Below are 15,097 nucleotides of genomic sequence, written 5' to 3' on the forward strand. Positions count from 1 at the left end.
AGTCTCCATGCTAGTTCCGACTCCACCCACCACAAGAGGGAGTATCTCAGATATGCCTATACCCACCTAGAAACCCATTAGAGTACTGGACCTACTTGCACCTACCAAAAGAAAACTTTGAACCCGTATCCACCAGGAGAGAAAAAAGACCCCCAACTGCACACACTGGAAGAAGGGATGGGAAGACAACAATATAAGAATGCATTCAGATCCTGAGCCCTGCTGGGTCCACTGCTCAGGGTGAACATTTGGTCACAGTGCAGGTCCAACATCACCACCATCTCCTTGGAACTTCCTGCCCATCTACACAGAACCATCTGCCCTTACCTGACCTTTGGGCTCCTTCACATTCCTTCTGCCTGAGTGCTTGAGACCACCCTGAGCCTGCGTTCCCATCATTGGCCCTGCTGTGGCTTCTGCTTGAGAGACCTCCAAGAGAGCTTGGATCATCTAGTTACTGAAATAGAAATCCTGATCCACCTACACACACGGGGAGAGCAGGGTAGAGAGAGACTCTACCTACAGCCACTGGAAGAAGCCATGGGAAGACGGCAATACAAGAAAACACCCAACAATAAAAAGACCAGTATGACACACCAGAATCTAGGGACTCTACACCAAGTAGAGCTGAACACACCAAAACAGATGAAACAGAAGAGAACAACTTAAAAATTAACTTCGTTAAAAGATAGAGTCCCTCAAAGATTATAGGGGAAAATCTCTTAAAGAAATGGAAAAAAGAAAACAAACAAACAAAAAAGTTGGAATAAATAGAGGAAAAGATCAAACAAATGCAAGAAATGACCAAATCGCTTAAAGAAAGCAATGAAGACAAGGAAAAACAAACAGATGTAGGAAATATTTCAAACAGTTCAAGACCTGAAAACTGAAAGAGACAATAAAGAAAACACAAACCGCTTTTCGCCAAGATGGCGCCGAAAGCGAAGAAGGAAGCTCCTGCCCCTCCCAAAGCCGAAGCCAAAGCGAAGGCCTTGAAAGCCAAGAAGGCAGTGCTGAAAGGCATCCACAGCCATAAAAAGAAGAAGATCCATACGTCACCCACCTTCCGGCGGCCCAAGACCCTGCGGCTCCGGAGGCAGCCCAAATACCCTCGGAAGAGTGCGCCCCGGAGAAACAAGCTTGACCACTATGCCATCATCAAATTCCCTCTGACCACTGAGTCAGCCATGAAGAAGAAAGAAGACAACAACACACTTGTGTTCATTGTGGACGTCAAGGCTAACAAGCACCAGATCAAACAGGCTGTGAAGAAACTCTATGACATTGATGTGGCCAAAGTAAACACCCTCATAAGGCCTGACAGAGAGAAGAAGGCGTATGTTCGGTTGGCTCCTGATTATGATGCTCTGGATGTTGCCAACAAAATTGGGATCATTTAAACTGAGTCCAGCTGGCTAATTCCAAATACACACTTTTTCACCATAAAAAAAAAAAAAAAAAACCCACAAACCGAGGGAATGCTGGAAATAGAAAAACTGGGTAAATGATCAGGAACTACAGATGCAAGCATAACCAACAGAATACAAGAGATTAAAGAGAGAATCTCTGGTGCTGAAGAAAAATAGAGGAAATAGATTCATTGACCAAAGGAAATCTTAACTCCAACAATCCATCACACAAAACATCCAGGAAATGTGGGACACTGTGCAAAGACCAAATCTAAGAATAATAGGCATAGAAGAAGGCATTGAAGCCCATCTCAAAGGTGCAGAAAACATATTCAACAAAATTATTGAAGAAAACTTTCCCAATCTGAAGAATGACATGCCTATAAAAGTACAAGAAGCATACCTAACACAGAAAAGACTGGACAAACAAACAAACAAACCAAAAAAAAAAAAAAAAAAACAGGTCCCTTTCCACATAATAATCAAAACACATAACATACAGAATAAAGAAAGAATATTAACAGCAGTGAAGGAAAAAGGTTAGATAACATACAACAGCAGACCTATCAAAATTACACCTGACTTCTCCATGGAAACTCTCAAGGCCAGAAGGTCGTGGATAGATGTTGTACAAGTACTAAGAGTCCACGGATGCCAGCCCAGTATACTATACCCAGCAAAACTCTCAATCAATACAGACAAAGAAAACAAGATATTTAATGACAAAGCCAGATTTTCAAAATACGTATCTATAAATCCAGACCTACAAATAGTCCTGGAAAGAAAACTCCAACCCAAGGAAGTTAGCTACACTCAGAAAAACATTGGGGAACACTCCTCCACTGCTGGTGGGAGTGCAAACTTGTACAGCCATTTTGGAGATCAGTTTGGCGTTTCCGCAGGAAAATGTGAATCAGTCTACCACAGGACCTGGCAATCCCACTCTTAAATCAAAACAACTCTGTGATACCATCATGCTCATGTCAGAACGACTAAAATCAAAAACACCAAGGACAGTTTATGCTGGAGAGGATGTGGAGAAAGGGGAACACTCCTCCACTGCTGGTGGGAGTGCTAACATGTACCCACTTTGGAAATCAGTATGGCAGTTCCTCTGAAAAATGGTAATCAGTCTACATCAAGACCCAGTAGTTTCACTCTTAGGCATATACCCAAAGGATGTACACTCATACACAAAGGAAATCTGTTCAAATATGATGATACCAGCGTTATTTGTAATAGCTAGAACCTGGATCAACCTAGATGCCCCTCAACTGAAAAATAGTTAGAGTAAATGTGGTACATTTACACAATGGAGTACTACTCAACCGGGGTTGTGGGGGGGAACCAATGGAACATTAAAATTCACAGGCATATGGATGGAATGAGAAGAAACCATCCTGAGTGAGGTAACATGGTCACTAAAGGTCAAATATAGTATGTACTCACTCATATATGGAAATTAGACATAGAGCAAAAGATTACCAGCCTGAAATGTACAACACCAGAGAAGCTAGGAAGCCAGTAGGATTCTAAGATAGACATACATGGTCCCTCATAGCAGGGGAAAGAAATGGACAAGATCTCCTCAGTATATTGAGAGCAGGGTAGGGGGTGCAGTGAATGTAGAGGGAGTTAGATAAAAGAGAAGGGCATAAGAGGAAGGTAGAGGAGATCATGAGGGAGCAGGAAGATTGAATGGGGAGATGAATAGAGGAGAGCAAGAAAAGAGACACATCAGTTGAGGGAGCCATTACAGGTTTAAGGAGAAATTTGGCACTAGGGAATTATACAGAGATCTACAAGGATGACCCCAACTAACAATCTGAGCAATAGTGGAGAGGCTACCTTAAATGCCCTTCCCTGATAATGAGATTGATGACTACCTTATATGTCATCCTAGAGCCTTCATCCAGTAGCTGATGGAAGCAGAAGCAGACACCCACAGCTGAACACTGAGCCAAACTCCTGGAATCCAGTTGCAGAGAGGGAGGAGTGATGAGCAAAGGAGTCAATACCAGACTCCAGAAACCCACAGAGACAGCTGACCTGGTTCAAGGGGACATCATGAACCCCACTCTGATAGCTGGGAAATCAGCATAGGACTGACCCAGACCCCCTGAATGTGGGTGTTAGTTAGGAGGACTTTGAAGTCTATGGGGCCTCTAGCAGTGGATCTGTATTTATCCCTGGTGTACAAATGGACTTTGGGAACCCATTCCACATAGAGGGATACTCTCTCAGCCTAGAAACATGGGGGAAGACCTAGCCCCTGCTCCAAATGATATGACAGACTTTGAAGATCCCCCATGGAAGGCCTCACCCTCCCTGGGGAGCAGGAAAGAGATAGAATAGGGGTTGGTGGGGGCAAGGGAGGAGGGGAGGGAGAAGGACTGGGATTGACATGTAAAACAAGATTGTTTCTAATTTAAATAAAAAAAAAACAAAGTGATTTTTAAGCATCACTGTATTTCAAAAAGTGGTACATCACAGTGTGAAAAAAAAAATCTGTTTTAACCGTGAACTGGGCTGTTGTTGTTGTTTTGTTTTTGTTTTTGTTTTAACAGTTGTAACTTTAGTCTAATGAAATTCCAGTTTCTTTTAAGTTTGAGGATATCAACACCAAATTAAAACGAGCAGATAGAGTGGCCACATGACAGGATATATCACAGTTTTCACTCCTTATCATTTTTACTATTGCCAATGGCTTTAAAGTCCAGATATCACTGTACTTCATATCATTTAAACGGGAATGGCCTAGGAACTATCTTAGTGTACCATCCATTTCCTTAACCAAAATCATAACTCTGCACCATGACTCAGCACTAAATTTCTATGAAGATTAAGTCAGCACTAAATTTCTATGAAGATTAAGTGAGACAAATATGTATAAAACACCTAGTACAGTGTCTGGAGCATTGAAAATCCTCAAGAAGAACAAAACTTACAGCCTTCTTTTGTTAGCTAAATATTGAATTCCTCTCTAATATTTAGAGTTAGTTTTTATTATCCTTAATACTAGTACCACGATCTATTCTGTGTCCAGGGAAAATATATCCCATACATTCTGAATGTTCCTTTTCAGTACTGTACTTGACCTCTAAGTTCTATAGAAAATCTCTCTCATTCTTGTTTGCTTTACTACTGAATCTCCCCTATCTTTGTCCAGGGCCTTGTCATTCCCTGGATCATGAATGCTCCACTAACTAGTATCTTGTTGCTAATTGATCCTTAATGAATACAACCAGATGTTTTAATTTTAAAACAAATCTGGAATTATTTTATTTTTGTACAGAGCAGCACTTCTTTTCCAAGCTTGGCTTACTAGCTAGTAAGGTGTACGCAGATAGACCTTCCATCAAAATAAGGCTACTAGAAATGAGTGTGCTCTCAAAGCCTAACTAACACACAATGACCTCCCATATCCCAATCTCTGTTTTTCCTCTGACTCACTTCATACAAACAGTTCAGCACTGTTGGAAATAATGTGTTGAATATTGTAGAGCCACAAGATGAGTGGTCCTTGGGTCTTTGTACACATCCCTCCAAAATGATCCTACTATCCAATGAAGGATATCTGCTTTAAACTTGAAAGGACAAGGAATACATTTCCATCCCATCAATCACATTTGAACTTTCATACATTTTTGGCTTCTTCTGTTTATGTTGGCACAAAAGATCTCATCATGTCACTCATATTTGTTTCTTTTTTATTTTGCTATTATTTTATTTTATGTGTATGGGTCTTTTGCCTGCATATACATCTATATACCACATGCATGCCTGGTGTTCAAGGAAGCCAGGGAGGGTATTGAATCCCATGGATTGGGGTTACCGATGGTTCTGAGCAGCATGTGGCTGTTGGGAATTGAATTTGGGTCATCTGGAAGAGCAGTAAGTGCTCTCAGCTTCTGAGCCAGCCTTAGCCACATTGTTATAACACACACACACACACAGAGAGAGAGGGGGGGGGGGTCAGTATATCACCAAGGCTGGCCTTGAAGTTGTAATGCCACTGTCTTAGCCTCCCAAGTGCTGGAGTTACAAGAATGTGTGGCCATGTCTAGCACATCACTTACAAAAACTAAAATAAAAAAGAAAGAAAGGGAAGAGGGAAATATGCTCAAATGTTGTTACTATTTGGAAGGATTTCTGTATGAGATACAGAATACCTTGGCCCTAACATTATGGAGATTTTTTTTACTTTTATTTTTTTTAAGTGATGTGCTAGACATGGCCACACATTCCTGTATTTGGGTATTAATTTACTTTCTTCTTATTCTATGATTCCATGATATTTTGTGCATCTCCCTATGAAGGGATTTTGTATTCTTATACATGCCTCCTTAACTGCAATACTGTGAAGTCTTTTTTTAAATTTATGTGCATTGCTATTTTGCCTGCATGTATGTCTGTATATGAACGTTGGGTACCCTAGAACCGGAGCTACAGACCGTTGTGAGCTGTCATGTGAGTGCTGTAAATTGAACTAGAGTCCTTGGAAAAAGCAGTCTGCTATTAACCACCAAGCCATCTCTGTAGCCCATACAATATTATGAAGCCTTTAAGAGGTAAATGGTGTCTTACTTACCTCTGTATCTTGGTACATTTGAAAGTTTTACATATACTAAGTTCTTATAAATATGTGGTTAGGCACATGAGTCAATGGAGTAAACTCTAGTTAAATTTTGAGTACTTTCCATCTTATTCAGAAGCTCAAGAGGATTCTTAATATTTTACTGACATCATGTATGATGACCATTACCTATTTATCCCTTGTTTCATCAGTAAGTATTATATCATTACTAAGGAAAAGTTTAATGACATACTCTATCTTGGGTAGTTTAGAACAGTTCATAAATGTGTATATCCTGTTGAACTAGTTCTGTGAAATTTCTGTGCTGTTTCAATTTTTCAGAATGTGTGCTGCTGAGGTAAGCAGTGGGTAATAGGGCTTAGCCTACATTTCATAGTCATCCTGAATCTCCAAGATGAGGTAAGGCAAAAGTTCCCTAACTCTCCCAGTTATATACTCATCAAAGTCCTGTTTCAATTTTTTCCAAGTAGTTCTCCTTTGAAGCTTGCTGGTAGAATCTCACATAAAACTAATGAACATTACAATAGTAATAACAGTTGTACAGAATACAGAATAAGTCTTTCTGAGAATTTTTTTTTTTTAATGGTTTGCAGGCCTTATCCAATTTCTACTTTCTAAGTTGCTGCAAGGCAGGCAGCAGCTAATGTTATTAAATGATGAACTTAAGAAAGGAAACAGCTTGTGACTCGTGAAGGTCACTACATGAATCACTTGTGGAACCATAAAAAGAGCCAAGATTTTATCTCAAAGTTTTGAGTCTCATTCACGCCCACCTTCTGGGATCTAAGGTGTACACTCTGCTGTGCTGGAAAATAATGGATTCATCAACCTTTAGTACTTCTGTTCTGTTTTGATACTACACTTCAAAATAAGCATAAAGGCATTCTACCCATACACCTAGCTCAAAAATCCTCACTTTCTTGTATGTGATTCAGATTATAGAGCTCTCAATAGTTATTCTTTTCTTTCTGGTGACTAACCATATGATTGGCCGATTGGCCCTTCTTTTTTATTTTCTTTTTTTTTTTTTTTTTTTTTTTCTTTCTTTATTTTTTTTTTTTTTTTTTTTTTTTTTCTAGACGGGGTTTCTCTGTATTGCTTTGGAGTACTGGAAATAGCTCTGTAGACCAAGCTGGTCTTCAAACTCACAGAGATCTGCCTGCCTCTGTCTCCTAAGTGCTTGGATTAAAGGTGTACATCAGCAATGCCCAGACCTTTGGCCCTTCTTAAGATGCATCTTCATGTACTAACTTCATAGTTCAGTATTTACATCCTCCCTTTTCTTTTCTGCCTCCCTCAAATATTTCTGTCTCAAATATTTCTTTTTATAAGATTTTATTTGGGTGAGTGAGTGTGCATCTGTGTGTGTGTGTGTGTGTGCGTGCGTGTGTGTGTGTGTGTGTGTGAGAGAGAGAGAGAGAGGGAGGGAGGGAGAGAAAGAGAGAGATGCATTTGATTGTACTTGCTAGTACAGGCCAGAAGAAGAAAGTGTCCAAACTTCTGGAAATATAGGTAACTGGAAGATGGGAGAGGGCATAGTATATTTGAGTGTAGTGTAGTGCTGGTAAAGTCCAGAAGAAAGTGTCAGATCTTCTGTAACTATAGTAACTATAGGCAATTGTAAACTGACAGACAGGGATCCTAGAAGCTAAACTCCATTTCCCTGCACTCTTAACCACTGAACCATCTCTCCAGGCCCCCCTTTTTTTATTTCACTGCTCAGATGCTTCTTTGCTGTTTTCATCATTCTCTTCTCCTTTTAAATTCTCCTCTTCACATTTTTAAGAGTGCACATACCCAGTTTTTCATTCTATCTGCCTCACTCTATATCTTGTACTCTGCTCCCATGTAGCTCTCTTCAATGTATTCCTATTGATGTGCTATTATCTCCAAATTCTTCTTTTACATTATGTGTATTCATATATCTCACCCATCTTACTTACCCTACCTGCTTTTAAGCACTCATATTTTTCAGCTAATTGTACTTTTGATGTCAATTCTTGCGCTTTTCTGTGTCATAAAAATGTTATTTCTGAAGTGTCCTCAGTGTTTATCTTTCTATCTGCTATCTGACAAATATGTGCTAGACTCTCATTTGCAGCAAATAGAACCTGACCTTTAACTACTGTATAGACATCGGGCATCCCCATTTTCTCAGTTTCCTCATCTCTAAGGTAGAGAGATGATAGTCCCTAGGCCTTAAGGTAGTTATGGAGACTACAAATGTAAGTAAATAGAACACTAGCAAGCACTGTGTTCATGTGATTTTGATGCTGATGATTGTAAGAGGTACTCCTAATATAGTGTCCTATTATTCATTCCCATCTTTTAAAAACTATCCAATCCTTTAGTGTATCTACTAACATTTATAATATCAAGAAACAAATCCATCCTCATTTTATGGATTTGTGCCAACAATATTTGTCTTAGTTCATTTTTTTTTTCCTTTGAAAAGATTTAGGCCATACACAGAGGTATGCTTCACCACTTTCCTGGTCATTCCTCAATTTCAAACAAGATGTCAATCAACATTATTCATCACAAGTCCATGCCTTGTGAACTGTGACACCAAACACACTCCCTCAAGCCCTCCTAAAAGGACCAAAGTCTTTACTGATACTCAGGTCAAACTCTTGACTATGACATCCTGAAAGATGTAAATAAATTCTTCCAATTTACAATGAAAAATATCTTGCTGGGAAGCATGGCAGGATACATAACACTAGAGCAGTAGATAAGAGTTACATCCTTACTCATAAGCAGCAGAAAGAGACTGGGCCCCGGATGGGCTTTCAAAATCTCAAAGCCATTCCCTTGTGACATATCTCTCCAACAAGGCCACAACTCCTAACCCTTATAATCCTTTAAAACAGTTGTACTCCCTTGTGACTAAGCATTCAACTATATGAGACTATGGGGCTATTCTTATTCATCAGTCAAATGATAATGATAAATATGAAATATAAAACTGTGAAGTGTTATGCATTTGGATATTGGTATGAAGGTATACATTTTATATGTTATGAATATTTCAATGATATGTGTAAACTGAACTTATTTAGAAAAGTTACCCATATCAAACTTTTATAACCCAGACAATGAGACATAAAATTTTAATGTTAAATATTCTAGAAAATATTTATAAATATCTCTTTTGCTTTTTACAAATCAATCACTGGGCTGCTACGCTGCTGCATTTAAAACTACCATACTCTAGTGAGCACAATGTTTATGCCCCTTCGCATGTTTTTGCAAGTTTATATATTTAGGGGTTCTTGAACACATATGTGCCTCTATTCGTACATATAAATCTTTGAAGATGTACATATTTATAAAATATAAACTTATACTTCTTTGTGTCTCAGAATGTTCATATTTTACCTACATTTAATATAGAATGTGCATTTGTGTATACATGTAAATGTGTTAAAAGTGTGCTTATGCATCAATATGTATGTGCAAACATATAAACTTGAAATATAAGCACATATACTTTTCAAAATACATACTATCCAAATCCATAAACTTGAAAGAATAGTATGTATATATAAGATACATGTGCCTGTGTGATAAACCTAAGGAATGTTCAAAGCAAAACCGAAAACCTACTATATTTAATACATGTCCTTACCTCATTGTATAGAGAAGGGTCCCATTGTCTACCAGTCTAAGCAGCTTGTTCGGTGTGGTCATATTGTGAGCCACTGACTTCTTGCCATTGTGGAAGAAGGTGTCAGGAGTCCATATCTTACTAGCCAGAAGATTGTTCAGTGGAAGGATCTTCATGGGTCCATCAAATTTCAGTCTTTCATCGTGCCACGTCTGTCTAAAAAATACATCAATAGTATATTCCTAGAACAGACAGAGCAAGAGAGAAACAATGTTTCAGTAGGGTTCTGATGAGAATGCACAATGCCATTGGTAAATATTAATTGAAATATTTCCTGTGATAAAAAGAAGGAAACTATTAGATGTACTTACTGGTGAGTATGACAATTGATAATGACTGAAAATTTATTGCCATGTTACCCAATAGGTATGCAATTACTGATAAAAATGATACATATATCTAATCATATATCTAACATATCTTAGGAGGAAAACTAAGCACTGAGCTGAACTCCTGGAATCCAGTTGCAGAGAGGGTGAAGTGATGAGCAAAGGGGTCAAGAGCAGGCTAGAGAAACCCACAGAGATAGCTGACCTGAACAAGAGGGAGCTCATGGACTCCAGTCTGATAGCTGGGAAACCAGCATAGGACCAACCCAGACCCCCTGAACATGGGTCTCAGTTAGGAGGATTGTGCAGTCAATGGTTGTGGATCAGTATTTATCACTACTGTAAGAAAGAATTTGTGAGCCCATTCCACATAGAGTGTACTCTCTCAGCAGAGATACATAGGGGAGGGCCTAGGTCCTGCTCCAAATGATGTGGTAGACTTTGAAGATTCCCCATGGAAGACCTCACCCTCCCTGGAGATCAGAAAGGGGAAGGTATGGGGGGGGAGGTAGAGGGCAGGGGTGAATGACAGGGATAGGGAACTGGAATTGACATGTAAATTTAAATAACAAAACTGAAGAGAATAAAGAATACCCTGTACATATTCATAATATATAAGAATTAAAAATTTGAATAAGTTTAAGCATTGAATGGCTATTTGATTGCACAAAAATTTTTGACATTTAAAATATATTTCATAGACATCTTGTACTTTGCATTAAATTTTAGCCAATCTTTACAGTTCTGTTTTTTTAAATTATTAAATTAGTTATATTTAATTGATGACTGAGAGCTTGAATGCTGCCACATATTGCTTTAGTAAATACTTTTGAATTCAATTTTTTATTTTAAATTCTAAATAAGAGAAAATTTAAACTAAAAGAAATGACAAAAGTCACAGAGATATCCTTCAGCTAGTCAGGTAAAAAAATTAAATATTACTAGAAGTATATGAAAATCACATCTGTTAACTGCTTCTGATCATTCCTTGAGTAAACTTTTCCCTGACATACATTGTTGCCTTCATGTATGACATCTTTTCTGTCAAATAAACAGTCAATTTCTTTTCTTCCTCCAGGATCCCATTCCCAACTTTAAGCTATAGTACAGACCTATAGTCCTGAAAACAGCCTGGTATAAATAGACAGGTATACCAATGGAATCAAATCAAAAATCCAGACATTAAGCCACACACCAAAGAATACCTGATTTTTTGACAAAACAGCTAAAAGTATACAATGAGAGGAAGAAAGCATCTTCAACAAATGGTGCTGTCACAACTGGATGATGGCATATAGAAGACTGCAGATAGTCCCATGTCTATTGCCATGCACAAAACTCAAGTCCCAATGGATTAAAGACCCCAACATAAATTCAGCCACACTGACCCTCTTAGAAGAGAAAGTGGGAGGTACCCTTGAACAAATTGGTACAGGAGACTGCTTCCTGAACATAACTCCAGGAGCACAGACACCGAGATCAACAATTAATAAATGGGACCTCCTCAAGCTGAGATGCTTGTGCAAGGCAAAGGACACAGTTGATAAAACCAAAAGGCAGCCCACAGACTGGGGAAAGATCTTCACCAGTTCTACATCTGAGAGAGGGCTGATCTCCAAAATATACAAAGGACTCGAGAAACTAGTCAACAAAATACCAAAGAACCCTATTAAAAATGGGGTACAAAACTGAATAGAGAATTCTCAATAGAGGAAATCAAAAAGGCTGAGAAACACTTAAGAAAATGCTCCACATCCTTAGCTATCAGGGAAATGCAAATCAAAACAACTCTGAGATACCATCTTACTCCTGCCAGAATGGCTAAAATTAGAAACACCAATGAAAACTTATGCTGGAGAGGATGTGAAGAAAGGGGAAGGCTCCTACACTGCTGGTGGGAGTGCATTTTGGAGATCAGTATGGCGGTTCCTCAGGAAAATGAGTCTATCACAGGACCCGGAAATCCCCCTCTTAAGCATATACCCAAATGATCCACATCCATGCAACAAAGACATGTGCTCAACTATGTTCATAGCAGCATTGTTTGTAATAGCAAGAACCTGGAAGCAACCTAGATGCCCCTCAACTGAAGAATGGATAAAGAAGATGTGGCACATCTACACAATGGAATACTACTATGCAGAAAAAAAAACAATGGAATCTTGAAATTTGCAGGCAAGTTTATGGAACTTGAAGAAACCATCCTGAATGAGGTAACCCAGTCACAAAAAGAGGAACATGGTATGTACTCACTCATATTTGGATTTTAGACATAGACCAAAGGATCGCCAACCTATAATCCACACCGCCAGAGAAACTAGGATACAAGGAGGATCCTAAGAGATTCATACAAGGTCCCTCACAGAAGGGGTAAGGGACAAGATCTCCTGAGCATATGGGGAGTTGGGGGTGGCAGTGAGGGGAGAAAGAGCTAGAAGAAAGAGAAGGGGAGGAGAGGAAAGCACATGGAACTAGGAAGAAATAATTATTTCAGATTTTTATATCTTACAGAGCTATGTAAACATAACCTAATTTTATACAAGTAAATAAGGCACAGCATCTAGTATTCCAGAACCATTCTAACTCTGGCTTTTCTTATGAAGGGTTTCCCCACAGCCTTCAGTCTTATCGAACTATGCAGTAAAGACAAATTCTTTGATCATCTTACCATAAACAAATAGTAATCTTCCTTCTCTGAACAATTTGTTCTTTGTCTTCTTCACACACTGACAAATATATGACTTTGTTTACTATTTCTTTCATTCCAACAGGCTGGAAATTCCATTATAGTAGGGACATTTTCTGTTCACTGCTATTCCTTCAGTAACTGAAATTCTACCTAACATGTATATGCTTTATGCACAAATATAAGTAAATGATTAAATAGGCCTTCTCAATATTCTAAAAGAATATCTTCCTGTAGTTGGAACGGAAACTCTTATGAATATATAACCAGGAACAACAAGCACAAGTACTAGCAAATGCATTTATAAACTTTAAAATGCCTAATAAGGACTAAGAGAATAAGTTAGAAAAACTAATTAGGACATGCTACATAGAATGAGGGGGTAAATCATGAATTAGTACATTCTTATAAGATTTGGAAAGTGAGTAGAAATATGAAATACCATTCAATTGTCAAATAGATATAACATTTAAGGTAATTATTTATGAATATAATTAAAAGGATATGAAATACAAGAAAGGTAGGAAAAACAATTGAATATATTTAAAGTGTTTCAACATTACAGAAATAAAAGAAAGAATAAAACAGAAGAGATTAGCGTAAAGCTCGGATGACATAAAATAGAAGGACTAGAATGATTCAGCTTCGTTTGAAGATGATCAAAAATAAAGTATGCAATAGAGTAAAGATGGACTATCTAATAAACAATTTTGTCTTTGAATTAAAGTATCAGGCCAGTTATTTTTAAAGGAGTATCTCAATTGGAAAATGTAAGTCCTTTGAAAGTCACTACATCAGAAACACTCCTTGATCATTCTATTGGAAATAATAGAACTTGAAATCTGGAATGCTAATACTTCCAGCCCTGTTCATTTTGTTTGGAATTGCTTTGACTTTTGTGGCTCAATATAAATTTTAGGAGTTTTTTCCTTCTATTTCTGTGAAAAATGTCTAGGGACTTTGATCGGTATTTCACTGAATTTGTAGAATGGTTTGGGTGTAATTTACATTTTCACAATATTAATTCTGCTAAACCATGAATATAGGAAATATTTCTGTTTTCTAATGTTGTCTTCAATCTTTTTGTTCATGGATGAACCTCCTGATAGGTTATCTGATCTCAAGTGGTCAGCTACAAACACACACACACACACACAAATGCAATGAATATGTTTCTAAAGAGATGACACCAGGACACCAGGAAAGATTTGGGTAACATTTGATTACAGAGGTGGTAGCACAGTTTGAAAACACCCTTAATCTCTATGTGACTCAGAAGTGTTAGTACAATCAATTATGTATTATTTCGTATTGATAAATGTACAAATATAGAGTGTAACATTTTGAAACATTAAAAATGTTAATGTAAATATTGTCATTGTACACAGATGATGGAATTGTAAATTGGCACATCATAATAATATTTGATCTCATCTAAAAATTGTAAAACACACATAGGTCATATGAATCTCAGAGCTTATCTATAAGGACGTACCTTATAAAAACTCAAACAGGCTCACTAGAAGTTTCTAAACTTTTATTATATCATTATTTTAACTATTTCAAAATAAGAAGCAGCCTAAATACACACAAACAAGAGAATAGCTAAATGGATTAAAAGATGAATGGATATCATGTCATAATTGATAGCAGTTACCTTAACTAGAATTAAATGTATCAAAAATAGCTTTCAATGTTTAGTACAAAGAACTTTATATCTGTGTTTATAATGGCTATTTTTAAAATATTATGTATTTTAATACTATTCCTATTAATCTACTTAATCATTTTTAAAGTTGGATTACATAAATCTATTTTTATAGATTTTTCACCAGAGTCAAAACTACTACAGAAGAAATCATATAGTAACTGTTTGCCCCTTTAATATCACACAACCTTTGACCAAAAGCAATCAGATTTTGATCTAAAACTTCTAGAAATGAAATCAATTACTTCCTAAAATATTGAGTCCATGAATATTCTCTCAGAATGATTGCCCCTAAATGGACAAAAGAATTCTGTTGTTTTGTAAGGCATTTACATCAAATCTTGCAAATAATAAGGCTAAGTTTGCCTCCTGGGAAAGGCACTTAATATTTTGACGAGACTCTCCAACAGTGCCTTTAGCAAGCACCAGAACAAGCTTGTAAGGCTCATGCTTATTTGAGCCTTGTATGTTGTGTTGTTCAACATACATAACAACTGAATTAAAGTGAAAATCTTGTCATTTTCCCAATTTTGAGCACCTTCTCGACCCTTTCATTTCTCCCAATCATTCTCCATTTGGAGAAGCTAAAACACAGCACTATTTCAGTGATGCAGGCTCTTAAAATGTTCTTCCAAGTATTCGCCTAGCTATAGATGTTACACAAATCCCAGGAGATAGCTGATCGAGGACTCCTGTGG

General features: G+C 37.6%; 2 protein-coding genes across 3 annotated transcripts in view; one reads left to right on the forward strand and one right to left on the reverse strand.

Annotated features, from left to right (window-relative positions):
• The window catches only part of Gabra3 (gamma-aminobutyric acid type A receptor subunit alpha3), a 179,433-nt gene that overhangs the window by 55,666 nt on the left and 108,670 nt on the right, over positions 1-15,097 (reverse strand). For both annotated transcript variants that reach the window (XM_051178247.1, XM_051178249.1), the window contains one exon: positions 9,638-9,858. In XM_051178247.1, the coding sequence (XP_051034204.1) occupies positions 9,638-9,858 (221 nt within the window). The remainder of the gene's footprint in view (positions 1-9,637; positions 9,859-15,097) is intronic.
• On the forward strand, positions 924-1,455 carry LOC127217307 (60S ribosomal protein L23a). The gene has a single exon (XM_051178252.1). It carries the CDS (start codon positions 930-932, stop codon positions 1,398-1,400), a length of 471 nt encoding a protein of 156 aa, XP_051034209.1. The 5' UTR covers positions 924-929; the 3' UTR covers positions 1,401-1,455.

The sequence above is a fragment of the Phodopus roborovskii genome, unplaced genomic scaffold, assembly GCF_943737965.1.
Source record: "Phodopus roborovskii unplaced genomic scaffold, PHOROB, whole genome shotgun sequence".
NCBI classification, from domain to species: domain Eukaryota; kingdom Metazoa; phylum Chordata; class Mammalia; order Rodentia; family Cricetidae; genus Phodopus; species Phodopus roborovskii.